Source organism: Limanda limanda, chromosome 1 (assembly GCF_963576545.1).
Source record: "Limanda limanda chromosome 1, fLimLim1.1, whole genome shotgun sequence".
NCBI classification, from domain to species: Eukaryota; Metazoa; Chordata; class Actinopteri; order Pleuronectiformes; family Pleuronectidae; genus Limanda; species Limanda limanda.
In genome coordinates this window covers 35,033,381-35,051,986 of record NC_083636.1, presented here as the reverse complement: position 1 = coordinate 35,051,986, position 18,606 = coordinate 35,033,381, and the positions used below count along the sequence as shown (strand labels likewise).

At 41.0% G+C, this 18,606-nt stretch overlaps 1 protein-coding gene across 1 annotated transcript; it reads left to right on the top strand.

Moving 5' to 3' along the window:
• Positions 1 to 10,508: 10,508 nt before the first annotated feature.
• Positions 10,509 to 17,735, top strand: ggt5b (gamma-glutamyltransferase 5b). The gene is made up of 12 exons (XM_061075636.1): positions 10,509 to 10,681; positions 12,587 to 12,714; positions 12,808 to 12,903; positions 13,726 to 13,921; positions 14,612 to 14,778; positions 14,908 to 15,054; positions 15,218 to 15,348; positions 15,641 to 15,825; positions 15,919 to 16,010; positions 16,131 to 16,240; positions 16,321 to 16,431; positions 16,660 to 17,735. Exons 1-12 carry the CDS (start codon positions 10,509 to 10,511, stop codon positions 16,804 to 16,806), a joined length of 1,683 nt encoding a protein of 560 aa, XP_060931619.1. The 3' UTR covers positions 16,807 to 17,735.
• Positions 17,736 to 18,606: the final 871 nt, after the last annotated feature.

The window sequence follows — 18,606 nt, the reverse complement described above, 5'->3', positions numbered from 1 at the left end:
AAACAAAGAATCCATTTCCTTTGCACAGGCGGGTATAAAGGACATGGCCATGTGTTCATGTGCTTATTTCCAATCAGCCTCTGTTGTGTTCCAGGGAGTTGTTAATGCCTTTTGAGCTCAAACTGCTTAATTTCCACCCACTCAGATAATGGTTTCATCAGAGTAAATGGACTGCTGGTGCCGAACACTCAGTGTGACTGATACCAGGCACCGCAGGCGAGTTTTACTCTGAGTGTGGGGGATACAAAGAAGTGAAATAAATACTTCTTAAGCGTTTGAATACTTGTTTGTTTTCAAAAACCAAATGGTCTCATCTAACGACTGTTTGGAGTATATCCAAGAAACTTCCATAATGCTCTCAACAGGCAAAACACCTTTTCTATCGTTCTATGGTCAGAGTGAATATAGAAAAACACGTTAGTTCATCAAGTGTTCATCGTACACATGTAATGGAAAGAACGTGCTTTTTACAATAGTTTTAAATTAAAAAGGGAAACTTCAGCTTGGACATGCAGCCCGCAGTTGGTGTAGACACAGGAATGTCCAGCAGATGGCGTGATTTTAACCCAGGTGTACCACAAAGCTGAACTGAAGAGCAACATGGTGAATAGAAGCCAAGGAAACAAACAGCAGGATGTAGATGTTAGTAGAAGATTAATAAAATGTCCTCTTCCCCTTTTTTCTATTGAGTATAATGTAGTCGATGCCAAATGTCAGGCTGTGGACGTGTTTCTGTAACTGAAGTCCAGCTGGTGAGCAAAGTGTAGTTTACATTCCCTCTGCAAGTTGCACACTGAATGTCCTTATTGTATAAGAGAGGAACATATGATGTTGATGAAATGTTTTCACATAATTCAAGGTAATAAAGCACAAAACTCATTTACATTATGTGTATTATGTTCAAATATTTTCTATAATTAACTATAATGACTTTCTGAATAAAGGATTCATGAATAAGTCATGAATCATTTGCATGGCTGAATTTCATTACCTTTTAGAAAATACTTTTCATAAACATCTTGTCAATACTTTAGTCATTTAAGGTTATGCCTTTAATATCTGCAATAGTTATACTTTGGTAAACACTAGCATATGATGGAGTATCATCATTATATTGCATGCTATTGTAATATATGTTATTGTTAGTGGCCTATCTTAGTCTCTTTGAATAGTCACTTAAATTGACCATTATTCCCCCGCTGCTCTCTAACGTTTCATCCAGGGACTCAACCAGATGGAAACTGTTTTTAAAGAATTTACGGATTTTCAGAGGGGGGGGAATAAATAAAATATGTTGGTCACTTGTCTGTCTGTCAGCCTCCGATCCTCTGTCAGGGGAAGAAAACGTTACAGACGGCACAAGTGAAGTCAACAAAATGCCTGGGACTGAAAGATCCCGTGGAATAAGGGCCCTAAAGGTGCAGAGCCTGTATAGGATGGTGAATTTGAATGAACAGGGACTGGCATGGGTGGTTGTTGGGGGGTCTGTATATGACGCAGGGAGGCCAGAATAATGACGATGCACTATTAATAGCAGCACAGTGACTATATGTATGGTATGGTCACAAAATATCATTTCTGTCTGCTCTACAAAATAATAAGACACAAAAACGTCTTCATTATTTGTTGTTTGTTGTTGAAAATAAAACTACTCAACTTTTTGTGAATTCAGTTCTGTTGGAATTTAAGGCCTCTTATTATATAGTCATGTTGCTATGACGCCAAGCTAATGCAACATTAATTAACATTAACATGCACATATGTTTTAGTTAAAGGTCTAATTAAATACCGGCTTTTTTAAATTTGGTTGCAGCAGATGCAAAGATAAGCATTGGGCCCATGAAAAAAATATGGAAAATTTAAGATTATCAAACTTAAGGTAGCAATTGAATTGACTCACAATGTCAATGTGTATGTAAGGTACTTATCTAGTTTTTATAACCATTCAAAGTGCTCAACAGAAAAGTCTCTCATCTATGTGCAGCGCTTTCTCTATTGTACATAACTCATACAGGAGCAGTTTGGGGATCAGTGGCTTCCCCAAGGACACTTTGAAAATGTAGAATAGCCGAGAAAGAAACGCTGCCCTTTTGGTGAGTGGACGAGCCGCTCCACCTCCCGAGCCACATGAAGTGTGCATGAGGTACAAATTATATCTACCGAAACAGCCACCTGACAAAAAATCCCCCAAATCTATAAATAGATGATAATGTTTTATTGGTGATCAGAGGAGCAAAAACGCTTTACAGCTGAAAATGTGAGCACCATCTGGACCTTGTGTTGAAGCCCCCCCGCCGGCCTCAGGCAGTGCTGGACAGAAATCATGTAAATCACAGACATGTTCTCTCCCTCGTGCAGGATTAAAATTGTATCTCACGAAATGTGTGCATCACTGACTTGCAGTGTATTTGAAACACGGCATCCTGTTCAGGCACGTGCACAGACATTTTGGGGGGCAGGTGCTCAAACCAAAAAAAAAGGGAACCCATCGCCAAATTATTTATCAAATTAAAAATAATAATAATAAATCAAATAAACTTACTGATTCTCCCTCATTTGTTTTACTAGTTGATGGCCTGATCCAATATAAAAGAGAGATGCTACCCTGAGCTGCTTGCTGCAGTTCCCTGTCCTTCTGCTTTTGGAGTCTGTCTTTTCTTGGCATTATGAGCAAATTTTGTAAATGAGATAAATCAATGTTGTGCATAATAATTAAGAGTGACTAACATAATCTCTATAAAGCTGACAACACAGTACACACACATTTTTGTTTACTGTTTTCTGAAGTATAATCAGCATTACACTAATAATATACCACAATATACCTCACCAGACTGCCATGTAGCGCCACTTAAGACCTACCTTTCATTTCAATAATTACGATTTTAAATGAAACAAAACAAGTGAACTTGTCTAATTTGTAGAACAGTACAACTGCCTTGAAATGATCTGCCTGTCCGCATGCCTGCCTGCCTGTCTGTCTGTGTCCGTGACTTTTTTGTTAGCTTATTTTTTAGGAAACGTCGGACCAGTTGCGACGTAATGTTTTCAGCGCTAATGTTGTGGTTCATTTATCACCAAACACCTTCCGGGGATTGCACACACAGCGTCATTACCTGTTTGTCTGATGCTGCGGGTCAGAGGAGAAGTGTTTGCAGCCGTTTGGCCCTCAGCGCTGCATGAGGAGGAGGGAGGGGGGGGGGGGGGGCTTGTGAGCGCCACGGAGCATGTCTCACAAAAAATCAAAGTGGTGCTTGAGCACCACTAGGGGTCTATCTGTGCACGTGCCTGATCCTGTTTATACTGTTGAGACTCTGTATGTGTGGCTGGTGGCCCGGAATCGTACTGGTACTGTTCTGTAATCTGCACTGGTCTTGAGGGTCAGCACCTCGGACAGTTCCAAGGTGGATCGTCTGAGGTGTGGGCAGCAGCAGCATCGTCCTCGTCTCAGCCAAATTACATCAGCTCGTGCCACTGTACACAGCTCAAGGGTCGACTGGCCAGCAGGAGAATCTCAAGATTTGAGGTTGCAACATTGAGAAAAAAACACAGCGAAAACAAAGGAATCTCCATTTGTCTGGTCGTTGGCCTCGTGTGAGTGAGGTCACGACCCTCGTCCCTCACCAGCCTCACGCTCCTCTCTTCATTTGTTGACTCGCCTGGGACAAAATAAACACTTCTCTTTTCTTAGTGCTTCTGGAAACAGAATTACGAGTTGAACATGGCTAAACTACAGTGACACAAACTACAGACAAAGACACAATAGAAACTCTATAGGAAACTAAAAGATAGAAGACAAATTTTTGCTTTATTTATATGGTTTATATCATTGGAAAATGCTTTACTTAGTAGTTTAGCTCTTTGATAGTTTCATGGTAACTGACTTCAAAATTCATCTTTTCACTTCACCTTACTGCTTTTCTTTTGTTTAAAGTTCCATGTGGGTGCATTGGTGCAAATATAACAACCAGAAGCACTGAAGAGATGAGGAGGAGGAGTGATACGTTACAGACAAAGTTTGCTGCGTGTGGTCCATGTTTGGAGGATTTCAGCATCTGTGAGGCGTCAGTTTGAAGCCCCCTGCCTCCACTTCCTCAGTGACACTGCAGTTCGTGTCAAACATATAATGGCACAGCAGGGTTCAGGCTTTGTTTTTAATGTAGGTCGGGAACTTTACTGAGAAATGTCGGGGCAGCAGGAAACGGACAATAATGATGGGAAATGAGCTTCAGTGTTTCCCCTAGGTTTACAGCTTTGGGGGGGGGGGGGGGGGGACAAACACGGACACAATAACTTAAAGGAATCATTATGTTAATGTGTTTCTTTTAATGATTTTGAACTGTACATTGGATTTCGGCGCTGACAGGCTATTCTTTGATGCTCAGACGTCATGTGTTTGTCCAGTTTGTCCCTTCTGTAGGACTGGCAGGGAGACTATAAATGGCCGTGTCTGGTTTCCTCTCACAACTGCCTGTTTATGCTGTCTACGTATGCGACATAACATTCTTAAAAACAGTGGTGTATAAAGTACTTGAAAGCCATACTTGAGTAAAAGTACAGATATCTTACTTGACAGTGACTCCGGTTAAAGTAAAAGTCACCCGTCAGAAAATTACTTGAGTTAAAGTCTTAGAGTGAGTTGCTCATATTAAATGTACTTAAGTATCAAAAGTATCTGGTGTTGAAATGTACTTAAGTATCAAAAGTAAAAGTACAAGTACCAAATTTTATTTCAACTGACTAAAAAATTATAACAACACTATATATATAATGTATAATTTTACAAATTTTGAACCCGAGATGCTGTGGTTAAAATAGTATTGGACAATCGATCTGAACTTCTAGCGACAACAAAGAATCAACACAACAGAATAAACAAGTGCCTCTTGATTCTACCTAAGAACACTAATAGACCAAATGAACCTTTTGTGTCTATTAGCTGTATTTTGCATTTTAACTGCCTGGATGTTTACCTGCCTGTATACCTGCCCGCCAGCTTGTCCACACATTTACATGTAAGCCTGTTTATTTATCATTAGACTATCTTCACTGAATGGGCCTGGGGTTGTGTTTGCATTTGTTTCCAGCAGGGTGACAATACACCTGTAGGGTATCTTATGTTGTGCAATAGGAGTAGACTTGACGTTGGCTAATTATTAATAATCATGAAATATGATTATTAAAATAATAAAAGATTATTTATTAAAAATAATTTAAAAAATTGATAAGGCCATAACTTATCGTAGAGTGGCACCACCCTGGTTACAGGGACCAACGAAATCAAGCTATAAATATCAGTCTCATATGATATTGGTTAAATTAATAATCTTAATAGTTAATATTATGATTATTTAATAAACAGTGAAGGCTTCTAAGTTCGAGCACAGGCAATCATAATCCAGCTGTATTCACACACTTATGCACAAATAATCACAGACTACAGATACTTTAATTACAAAAGCATTTATTAAAAAGGGGAAATAAAGTTATAATGTTATTCAATGATTCATCATTTTAACAAGCTCCGATATTTCAAAGATAAACACAGCAGCGGCACTTATCACAATTCAGAAAATACATGTAAACCTGCGGTCTACCTATGTATGTCTGTCTGTGTGTGTGTGTGTGTATGTGTCTCTCTATGTGTATGTGTGTATCTATGTGTGTGTATGTGTGAAATACAGTTAATGCTATTTAATGATTCATCATTTTAACAAACTCCCATACTTCAAAGATAACAACGGCAGCAGCTTATCACAATTTAGAGCACACATGTATGCATCTATGTGTCTCTGTGCGTGTGTGTATCTGTCTGTGTCTATCAATGTGTGTGTGTGTGTGTGTGTGTGTGTGTGTGTGTGTGTGTGTGTGTGTGTGTGTGTGTGTGTGTGTGTGTGTGTGTGTGAGAGAGAGAAAAAGAAGGGGGCGTGGCGATGACGCAAAAGAAGAATACTGGAATGAGTTAAAATAAACGTCTTATCGCCTCCATTAGATTGCTGGGTTAATTAGGAAGACCCCGGGGGGGGGGGGGGGGTCTAGTACAACGTCAGCATCGGAGTAGAAGAGAGTGATTTCTGTGAGTTCAGCACCTTTTGTACCTTCTCAAAAAGTCCCGGCCCCCTGGAGGAGGGGTCAAGAGTCAGTGTGGCCCTCGGCCAATTGAAAGGTCAGAAGTCAAGTCTCAGGGAGCGGCTTACAGTGGGATCCTTCGAAGGATCCAGGCAGTGATTTGCTTCCACATGGAGATAAGATCTCCATGCTGGAATTTGATGTAAGGGGTGACCCGAGCCTGGTCTCAAGTTTTACGAGCCTTTGTCTGATGGTCAGCACACTGTGAGTCTCCCCCAACACTTGCCTGTAGGGACGACAAAGTGAAGACACTCTAAGTTGTGTTGAGTCAGCACAAAGGGCGACTAAGGATTGGAATTGGCAATATATAGATATATAATATCTTTGCAAAAATTATATTGGCATTATAGTGAGTGGAAAACTGGGCCTGATTACCCAGGGTTCCATTTGGGAGGTCCATTAAAAAAATGAATTGTGTGCGTGAATATGCAGTAGTAGTAGTCCACGACACAGTGTTTGTTTTTGGTTGGGTTGGCTGAAAGTTGTTTTTGCGTTTGCTTATATAATTGGTTGTGTTGTTTGTTTTTCCATCTCGACTTGTTTTAAATCTGTTTGTTTTGTTTACGTGGACGTGTAAGACTAAGTAGACACAGCCAACCAATGATAGTCTATTTGCCAACAGTTTTTGTTTAAACCAACTACTTCCAATATTTTCTTTAAGAAAAGTTAACCACTTGCTGCTTCGAGCTATGTATTTATGTGCAGATGTTGACACGAAGCAGGAAAGGGAAAACGAATGTGAATTGAAAAAGGAATACCTTCAAAAAATTATGTAAAGTCACCTAATAAAAGCCCTCAAAAAGCCAATTCATTTGCCTGAATAATAATCCTTACATTTTCAATAGGGCCACATGTCTGTCAGTGCCTGGGCACTAATAATAAAGACTGAACCGAGCTCCTGCAGGAGCGAGAGAGCGAGAGAGAGGTGCGCCGTGCGTAAAGCTGCACGTTCCGCCAACCTCCGCTGCTCAAGTAACGAGCCAGTTTTGAGAATGTAAGAAGTAGAAAGTACAGCTATTTGTGCTCAAATGTAGCGAGTAAAAGTTAAAAGTCGTCAGGAAAATAAATACTCAAGTAAAGTACAGATATGTGAAAAATCTACTTAAGTACAGTAACAAAGTATTTCTACTTTGTTACTTCCCACCACTGCCTAAAACCAAAAAGAAAACTGAAATAATCCCCTATTCATTCTCTATGAACTTTAATTTATCTATCTATCTATCTGGCTATCTATTTATTTATGCATGCATGTATATATGTATGTATGTAATGTATGTATTTACTGACTTCCATAAGTAACCTGGATTGCCGGAATCCGGAAACATTTTTGGATCCGGTACTTATGTTTATCTCGTCTACACGAAGCCCTTTCAGGAAAACACGGAAACGCTGCAGCGGAGTGGTTGAAGTCGCTGTAAAGACATCATGGAGCATGCGCTTAAAGTGAAATTGAAACTTCCGTCTATAACAAAAATCTTTTCACGTCAGATTTGCCGGTTTTGAACAATGGTCAGATGAAAATAGATTAAACAGTGATAGAAGGAAGTGACGAAGCGGGGTTAATAATGGTCCAGTCCATGCTGATGTTTAACAGGGTAGACACTGTCATGTAACATACTTCTGTGCTGAGGAAGGTGTGATCAAGTTAGCATATAAATCACATGGAAATTGCTTGTGAGAACTTATCTCACTTCACCATTGTATGAAGCCACAGCTTTGAAACGAAAAGTCCTTTGTGATCGGCTGGTAGATCTCTTGCTAGTATGTGAATATGGTGCTGGGTTTTCCCAGGAGTTTGGGAGGACAAATGTTTGGGACTTCGTCACGCGATGACACCAGTGCTATGCTTTGTGTGAGGCACAGTGTTCTTGTGTCAGCAGAAAGACTTCTCTTAGATATATCATTAGATGAACCCTGAAAGTTGTATCACTGATGACTATCATTATGTCATACTATCTTATATAAGGCAAGTCTATTCAAGCTACAATTTATGATTCTTTAATTATAATAAGCCTGATGTATTTATAGGAGAGATTTTCATAAAAGGGAGTTAGTACCTATTAGAAAATGTGTGACCTCTGCACCACTGTGTGAAACTATCCTGATTTGCATTTGTAAAGATCAACGTTTTGTCATTTACATGTGTAAGCCTCGGAGCGGGGGGGGGGGTTAACTGCCCAAAACTGGAACCCCACGTCAATTCCCGGCAGTTCCTGGCAGTTTTCGGGGCTGCCTGTAGATTCCTGCTCTAGTGCGTAGTGCCTGCCCCTTAGTCTCTAAAAATACAAATGCAAAAACAACAAATAATAACAATCACAATTTATCAACTAATGAAATAACTCCTACAGTGGATGTTGCAATGTTTAAATGACAGCAGCTGGTTGTACATATATGTTCCTTAAATAGGATAAATATAAAGCTATATGTATATATGTATCTGTTTTGCCTACCTTTGCTGTTTTGCCTATCTTGGATGTTTTTCCTACTTCACTGTTTTGCCTAGCTCCGCTGTTTTGCCTGCAGTCACTGTTTTGACTACCTTCGTTGTTTTGACATGTCCAATGTGTATTATGTAACTGCCCTATTGCCACAGCTGAATTAGTTTAATTTGGATATTCTTTTTCGACTAATTTGGGCCTTAGTTTATTCTTACATGTTTAAAGAATTCAGTGCTACAACCCCCAATGTCCACAATGGAGATATTTTCTACAAAAACATGTTCCAACAAAGGGCTGGTTACTCGTTTATATAACATAATGGTGGAAAACCATAAAGACAACACTGAAAATAAGAGACAGAAGTGGATAGGGGACTTACAAGAGGACATTTCTGTGGAAGATTGGGGTATAATATGTTCAAAGGTACATACTCAAACCATTAACACACGACTGAGATTAATACAATATAAGTGGATAATGAGAACCCCTGTGAAGTTGAACAAGTTTGATCCTTATATGCCTGATCGATGCTATAAGTGCAATATTCATCAAGGTACTTTATACCACTGTTTGTGGGAATGTGAGGAGATTCAAACATTTTGGAGCTCGGTGTTACAATATATCTCTGAAATTACCTCTTCTCCAGTACCTCTAAATCCTAAACTATGTATATTAAACATCTATCCGGACAATTGCTCTCTGTCTAATAGAGACAGAAAAATGATTGACCTGTGTCTTCTACAGGCCAGGCGCTCAATAGCTCTGACGTGGAGGAATGGTCGTTGCCCCTCTCAAAAAACTTAACGTCGAGTTTGGCTCTGGAGAAGTTAACATATGTAGTTAGGTAGAAAGCTTCTCAACTTTACAGTATCTGGGAGATGTTTTTGGACTTTGTTAAGAATGGTGACATTGAAGAGGCATTGGAAATGTGAAGTGTCTAATCTGGTGTGAGGAATGTGTGCTGTGCTATGTTTCTTGTTAGTGACTGTAATCTATTTTACATATTCAATTTTGTTTTAATTTAGTTTAAACAAATTAGTAGTTTCATTGTAATGTTTTGTATTTGAATTATCTTGTAATCATATCTTAGCAATTTCTGTGACTTTTGTAATATTTATTTCCATTTATGCTGCCATATGTTCAGGTTGGGGAAGGGTCTTGTATATATGTAAATTGATGTAAATGTATAAAACTATATAAAACCAATAAATATATGTTTAAAATAGGTGTTTGGTATATTGGGTATATTTGTACATCGGTTCATTTCTTCGTATTTTGGGATCCCTCCTTTCCCCACATCCCTGTATGACTGGATTTGACTGCCTTTTAAGACATGCTACTTTTGTAATAAAAACAATTATATTTTGTCAAAAAGCAACACGTCTCTTGCCTCAGTATAATGAACCTGAATGCCTTGGTACAGGTATTACTAAATAAGAATAATTCTTCAGGTGAAATTCCTGAGTTGGCGTTGTCTGGCTTTTGATTACTTGATAATGTATTAATTCTAAATAGCATTACGCTTCCAAATGAACCTAATCCTACTCTGATCAACACACTTCCATCTATCTACAAACAGCTGTTGTCATTTAAACAGTGAACACTTTCGGGGGAAGTTTTACACACTTTACTGGTTATGTTGTGGTTCTCTTTTCCCGGTCTTTAGTTTTGGGGAGGTGGGCAGATATTGTGTGGGGTGTTACAGACATTTACAGTAAGTATCCAGTCATTAAGTAAACAGTCATTAAGTCATTCAGTCTCCTTCCTTTTCAGTTTCACTTCAGGATAGATGATGGCCAGTTGATGGAGTGAGGAGGAGGAGGAGGAGGAGGAGAAGGAGGAGTGAACCCAGAAGATTTGGCAGCTCAGATTATCATTAAACGCGTGCGCACTGACAGGAGAGCAGCAACACTTTCTCCCTCGGCCTCAGCAGAAGGTTACATGGCTAACTTGAAGCCCTGTCTGTTCAGATGCTGTGTGCTGGTGTGCGTGGTGTGCACCGTGGCTGTGCTGTGCGTGTGGATCGCGTCACTGTCGGGGACCACATGTCCCTCCGGCAGCTTCAGGCGCGCCGCCGTGTCCGCGGACTCGCAGCGCTGCTCGGACATCGGCAGGTAAGTGTCTCCCTGGAACCGGAAAGTTTGGTTGGATCTGGATACAAAAGTTTATTTCTGTGCGTTAATAGACGGGTATGTTTGTCTTTATTATTGTTAACCACGCTTGGTTCTTTAGTCACTGTGATAACTCCAGCCAATGTGAGTGTCACCGGCCATGTGTGTGAGATAAAGAGCTGTACTGAGTCATGACATAAGCATATTAAGAGATTTGATTAGCTCTGTATGAAGAATGGAGATAATGAGCTGTAGAACAGTGTGGAGACGAGCCATTGATTCTCCATTCATGTGCGATAATCATCACGTCATATCCCCAAACTGAAAAAAAGGCTTTCAAAGCTTGAAGTCTAATATAATGTAATGCATGACTAAAGTTAGTGGTCATGTAAGGACATGTGATGAACTGTACTTCATCTTAGAAGAAACAGACTACGAGCTGTGGCAGATCTAGGATTTTACTAAGTGAGGGACCATGAAGGGGCCACATCTCACAAAGAGGGGACAATCATATGTTTAACATCTGCACATTAGGTCATTCCTTGTTTGCTGTCAGCTCTAACACTTTATATTTTGCTAATTGTTCCTGAAACATCTTGTGTAATAAAAAAATATTGTTAGAATTGTTAGTGAGAGAAGATTATAAAAAATCATAAACATTTTTTTTTTTACATAACAGTGGCCCTTAAAGGATCAGTGTGTAGAGTTTAGTGACATCTAGTGGTGAAGTTGCATGTTGCAGCTGAATACCCCTCACCTCAACCTCCCCTTCCAAACATGACAGAACAAGACTTCAAAACTAATCATGCTTAAAAGCTGTTTTAATATCAGATTTCGAGCTTTCAAACATCCATTGTCAACCTTTCAAAGCTTTTTTTTCAATTTGGAACAGGCCATGATTTTACTCTCATAATACTCACTGAGGCTTTAACACTCCCCGGGGGTGACAGTCATTCGTATCAACACTCTGCTCAATGGTTGAGTCCTAGTCTAAATAAAGAGTGGAAAAAAGAGGTGAGATTTGTTTTTCCTGGAATAAAACGACTTCCGGCTTTTGTTTTCAGTTACTGGAAGTTATTATAATTTTCTTTTGCCATGAATTGTCAGGAGGTTGTTTCCAGGTTCACAGAACAGACAATGTATGAGCTCCATCAGGCTCCACAGGAACAGATTCGCACTGAGGCCACAGGCAACACGTCCACGTGATGGGAAACCCTTTCAAGGACAAGCCACGACCTCTATGTATTTATATATAGAAATCCAGAAAGTCTGAGACTGCTCCGTTGAACCTCAAAAAACAGAGCAAATCATTCAATTACACTTAAATAGATAAGTTACAACGAACACAAAAGTCTTGAAACTTTTTATACGGATAGAAAATAAACTCCACCTGAATTGAACGAAACTGCCTCATCTGCACGCAAATTGTATCACCAGTTAAGTGTTTCCTATGCAAACCTAAGTTAATCTGGCGCCTACTCAATGCTTAATGAACTTATTGCATCTCCGGTATAAAGGCACAAACGCAGCCTTTGAGACGACTTTAATTTGATTACCCGAATAATTCGTATCTGTTGCTCCGCCTCCTGTTTCTTCTCTGGGTCTGCCTGACCTACGGAACCAGAACACTCCCAGCGCTGCCTTCTCGTCTCGTTCAGTCAACACCTCAAACCACCATGCCAGATTTCAGGCTACTTGCTCTGTGAGGCCTCAAGCACCAGGACATGGTTAAACTTGCCTCTTGGAAGTACACACAAATATTTCACCTTGTAACCCTGAGCTCAGCACTAATAATCATTCAGCAATTAAAAGGCTCTCCGGGTCGGCAAACACGTGCCGAGCAATAAGTGACTGACTGTGAGTTGACACATTTCCCATAAATCCTGTTTAAACTGGCTGTCTTTCCAGGCTCATGCTGCAGCAGGGCGGCTCGGCAGTAGATGGCACCATTGCAGCTCTTCTGTGCACGTCCTTGGTCAATCCTCAGAGCATGGGGATCGGAGGAGGGTCTATAGTCACTATACGAGATAAAACAGGTGGGGGTCCTCTTATTCATTTACTGACACCTGGGTTTGGATTCTTCCAAAACTGATATGTATTGATTCTTCTAATCTCTGATCTCTTCTCAGGCCGCGTCAAGGTCTACAACTTCAGAGAGACGGTCCCGCAGTCGTTCAAGCCAAACCTGTTGGATGACTGTCCCATTACATTCTCACCTTCCTTAGGTGAGAATGGAGAATCAATGTCAAATCACTTATATTCTCCTTCTGCGATTGTTCCTCATAAACCCACAGAGAGAAATGTTTTACTTATCCACTATCTTGCAACTTTAACATGGTGTTTCAGATGTCCTCTTATAAGCCTGTTAGAAATTAGAGTTAACACTTTATTTTCTCCCCCAAGGAGGTCACTATGTGACTATGATACTTTGTGGAAGCATGTGTCAGTGAAGAACCTATACAGTTCTGGTGGGGATCCAGATCATAGGGTGGATTCAGGACCTTTTTTAAATAATAATAATAATATTTTCAAAGGCTTGAAAGACGTCAAACAGAAAAACAAATTAAAGATAAAAACAAAACGTTGTCACACATTGAAAGCAGTTCTGAAGAGGTGGGTTTTGAGTGGATGTCTGTGAGGCAGGACAGAGCATGGTCAGAGGGCTCTCCCGGTGAGGAGGAGGAGGAGGAGGAGGAGGAGGAGGAGGAGGAGGAGGAGGAGGAGGAGGAGGAGGAGGTGGTTCTGGACGACAGGGGTGATGTGGTCACGAGAGCAGGTGATGGCGAGAACTGGCTTCTTTTTCCCCATTTGACCTGATTCCCGAGGGGAATAATTCATGGGTCTTAATTTAAAAAGATCAGGCACATTAGCTGTTATGGATATAGATATTTATGAGCGTTCGGCTTGGTGGAGGTATGCGCTTCTAGTTTTCACTGCGTTGCTCCTCCTCTTATTTTACATTCATCAGTCCATCTGAAGCTTTTATCACTGATGTTTCCTTTATGTGTTGAATGCAGTGGCACTGTTTAACCCTTTCGACTCTGCAGGCAGCCAGTGGATCGGCGTGCCCGGAGAGCTGCGGGGCTACCAGGCCCTTCACGAGAAGTACGGGAAGCTGCCCTGGGCCAAGCTGTTCGAGCCCACAATCAAACTGGCCAGAGAGGGATTCCCTTTGCCGCAGTATCTGGGAGACCTCCTGAGTGTCCCTCTGGTGAAAGGCATCGTGGAACCCTCATCTCTCTGGTACAGTGACTTTAGGGCTGGAAAAGTGATCATTGTCAGCAAAGCTCAAGAATAACTGTAGTGAAGGAACGCCGATAAGACATGTTTGAGGACACTGATAAACTCAAAGGGTCTAAATTCTCAGTTGAACTAATTTCACCTTTGTTTTATGTAACCTACCGGATTATCAATTGATCCCGAAAATGTAACCATTAGGATTTCACGTTGTGTAATAGTTCAGCCTGGTCGACTCGCTCACTACAACAATTTCTGGTTTAGTGGAAATTACTTATTTGCTAAAAGTTAAAAAAAAAGGTTCACTCTGTTTTTTCTTGCTGCAGCAACTTTGGGGGAGGTTACCTAACCCACAAATAAAAGCCGCACTCGCCTTCTTTCAGAAATATTTGTGAAATGTTGCCTTTCCCAAATGCCAGGTTTAGAAATTGGTCGTCTTGGGGTTAGTTGTGGTGTGAAAAGCGAATCAAAGTGGGCGCTCGGATGCAGGAACCGAATATCTGAGAGTGTTCAGCGATGCGTGTAATTCAGTAGATGATCTGACTGAGGTGAATTGGCTGAAACAAACAGAGGTCACAGAGGTCACCCAAATGAGACTATATTGTAACACTTGCAACATTGTAACATTTTGATTTGTTCTGTTTATGACATTTTCTAATACATAGATTTTCTTCTTCACATTTACTTTTTTTCCAGTTCTCTGCAAGTTATGTGCAAGAAGAACAACACTGTTCTGAGCCAAGGAGACACCCTGAAGTTTTCTAAACTAGCTGAAACCATGCAAACAGTAGCGGATCACGGGGCAGAAGCCTTCTACACTGGCAAGATAGGACAGGACTTAATCCAAGACATAAAAGAACAAGGTTGGGGCGATGAAGAAATATTGTTGTTTGGGGTTGCAAGGGGGAATAGACAGAAAAAGCAAATGGGCTAATAATTACACACTTAAAGATAAAAACAAGCTGTCTTGATATTCTGCATGGTTCTTTCAGGTGGGACGTTAACAATGGAGGACCTAAACTCGTTCAAGGTGCGGGTGGAAGACGCATGGACGGTGCCTTTAGGAAATACTAAAATCCACATCCCTCCACCGCCTGCTGGGGGCGCCATGCTTGGCTTCGTTCTGGGCCTCATGAAAGGTTTCAAGCGTTGTTTTTTCATTTTCTTTAGAATAAACTCAACTGAACTGAATCAACTTCTAGCATCTTATCGTTTACTGTGAATGATAAAGAATAGGAAAACTCAAAAGACAGTAAAACAAAACGTTCTTTTAACGAACATTGTTGTTCTCTTGCTCCGCAGAGTTTTCCTTGACTCCAAACGACTTGAAAGGTGAACAAAAGATTCAGATCTACCATCTTTACATAGAGGCACTTAAATTCGCTAACGGAGGAAAGAGGAACATCAGAGATCCTGTCTTTAAAACGAATAAGGTTGGGATCTTATTTCATTCACTTTCATTTTGTGGGGACCTAAATCTGTGGGGATTGGCTGAGTGCACGTTTTGACGGAAGACCTCAAATATAACTTTTCAGTGGAGAGAATTTAGAGAATCCATTACCCTTACTGCAAACTGTTAAGAGAGAAATCAACGCCCTGCATAAAAGCCTACCAGGTCGAGCAGAAAGGAGGAAGCAGCAGTGTGACATTCAGTGTGGACATGATTACATCTCAGCACAACAGAGGATGTTTCGGCACCGTCTCATTGTGATGTTCTTTTTCCAGAGTGCAGAACACCTGATTGATCCCTCCTTCATTAAACGCATCAAAGAGATGATCTCAGACCGAGCCCATGAGAAATCCTACTACGACAACATCCAGCCGCCTCCCGATCAAGTCGGGACAACGCACGTGTCCGTCATGGATGAAGAAGGACTGGTCGTCTCGGCAACTAGCACCATAAACCAATTGTGAGCAGGAAGAGGCCACTGTCTGATTCTGAGAAATGATGCTGGGGTGCAGAGTTTGTCCTCTCGGCTTACTGTGTGTGTTTTGTTGTATAGGTTCGGAGGAGCCATTTACTCTCCCCAAACCGGCATCATCCTCAACAATGAGCTGGCCGACTTCTGTGGGCGAGCAGACTCAGTGAGGGCAGGTAAAGTCACAGACAGGACGAGAGCCCTTTAGCCGGAGCCAATTCAATCTAAGACATTTACTCCTAACGTAGACATTAAGTCTCTTTCCAGTCTGATGTGGAGTCTCACTGTTTCCGTAGGTGAGCAGCCTCCCTCCTCCATGACTCCAGCGATACTGGAGTTAGAGTCTGGAGGACTCCTCGTGATTGGCGGATCAGGAGGAAGCATGATCCTCTCAGCGGTTGCCTCGGTAACTCAGTTGAACTTTACATACTTGCGTGTCCTGTTGACTTATTTGTTTGCTGACGTGACGCTCCATTGTTGTCGCAGTCTTTAATAAATCACCTGTGGCTGGGGATGAGTCTGAAAGACGCCATCGCTGCTCCCATTGTGTATGTGGACGCGAATAACGATGTGAACTTTGAGCTTGGTTTTGACGAGGTGAAGTATTACATTTTTTCATCCTCACTTTCCATTAACAGCATTCAAATTCACCAGACTGTGAAATGAATAACATTTCTATTAGGTTCATGTAGTCTGATGGAGATTATTGGGGCGTAATCCCTACAAAGACAGATTTAATTGACCTGCAATCAGTATTAAACTCTGAAGTGGGAAGGATATGTGGTATTAATGTGTGTGTGTGTGTGTGTGTGTGTGTGTCCTCAGACTGTGAGGGAGGACCTCATGGGTCTTGGACACAAAGTTGGAACCTGGCCATACTTCCTCAATGTAGTCAATGGTTTGGAGAAAGACAAAGGCTGCATTGTAGCTGTATCAGACAAAAGGAAGTTTGGAGCGTCGTCTGGATACTGACAAGCGAGAAGCTGAGGACGCAACGCCATCCCACCAAAATCCGCCCTGAAGACTGACTGAAGCTTAAGCCTTAAGACCAATGAATGTGCCGCATCCCTGATGACAGAATGTGAAAAAACAGGACGCTAGTAATCTCAAAGGATATTTGCAGTTCATCATAACTCCATCTTTTCTATCGAACTAGTCAGCACTGTACCCTCCAAAGTGATCACAGAGATCCTGGGAATCAGCAACACGCCTTAAGAAAAAGTAAGAGAAGGAAAAATGATCAGTTTATCTGAGCCGGATAATTGAAATCACTAAATTTTTTCAGTTTTAATCCAACTTTACGACACATTTCATTCCTCGTCAGATGTTCCCAGATCTCAGCAATTGACTTAGTGAGTTTGAGTTGAAGAAATGACGCCTTAAGCAAAACTAGTCATGACAAACTGTAGCTATCCTTTGAGCTGAATGAACTCACATACACTGATGTCAGCATACCTCTAAAATGACGCACATGAAACAGCTCCTGTTGAGATCTGCTTTTATAAAGTGAAGGACTACGCCCTCCTGACTGAAGCGTGTGCACCACTGGGTCATAAAACCAGATCTACAGTACAGATCGACAAAAGGCCAACCCACGGCTGTGTAATACCAAGTCTGTAAACAACAGTGAAAATTAGATTTTCTGTCTATAAGAACTGTGGATGAGCCATGCGACCCAGCGCAGTGACGTGTGAGTTCAATGCTGTCGAAGGACGTCAGCTCCAACTTTGACTGTGACCTTTTCTATGAATGTGAAACAGCTTTATTCAGATCCTGCAGCACCACCTGATCGTCCTTTAAACAAGGAGGAGACGCTGCAGAATTTATTTTTCCGAAAAAACTGAGCAGATTCTTAAGGAACAAAATCCTTTACTTATTTCCTTACAGTGCCTTCTATTTTTTTAAAGTGTTTTGTAAAATTATTTCACATTTGTGCTACAATTCTTAAACGTGAAATATGTTTTGTCACAATAAATAAATCCCAAAACAAAACCTGTCGTCACCCCATGAAGCCGGTTGATTCGCTCATACCTACAAGACGCTTTTTGCCGCCATCTACATCTCTTTAAACATTGTTGTGTGATCAGCAGTAATCGCCTCCATGTTTTCCTCATTCCACAGCAGCACTGAAACAATAGACGCACTAATGAGATGCATTTCAGAGAAGAGACTCATGAATTAATGATGATTTCTGAAGTGGATCCTGCTCCTTTTTCCTTGGAGCCAAGAGATGTGAATTCTGAGAACATGCAAATCTTTTGCCTGTCTGAAGCCGCAGCGTCTTTGTTGTATGACCAACGAGTTAATGTGGATAAGCTGTGGCTGTGATAAGTCCTATGGTGTGGTGAGATCACCCTCTTTGTACAAACAGACACTTAAAGTGAGCGAGTGTGAGGAGGAGAGGCCTCCAGGCTTATCGGAGAATTGTGTCGATTCTTGTCGACTCCGAGAACATTTTTAGCCACAATGTCGGCTGATGAAGCAAAGTCAATTTGAAAACTATGGTGATGCACTCGAGGCAGATGGGGGTGAATTAAAATGAAGAATTTGATATACACACAGATGCAAGGTTATGTTTTGTGAGTTATGGAGGTGAGGTCATCTTTAATTGTGCCTTAAAATAAAACTCCAGCTGGCAACTCATGTTTACATTCACCGATACCTCTGCAGACTTAAGGGAACTAAGGCAAATATCTTGTAATAACATATCCTTTTTAAAGCGGTCTCCTTTCTTTCCCGAATATTTAGTTTTCTTTTTACCAACAAGCCAAG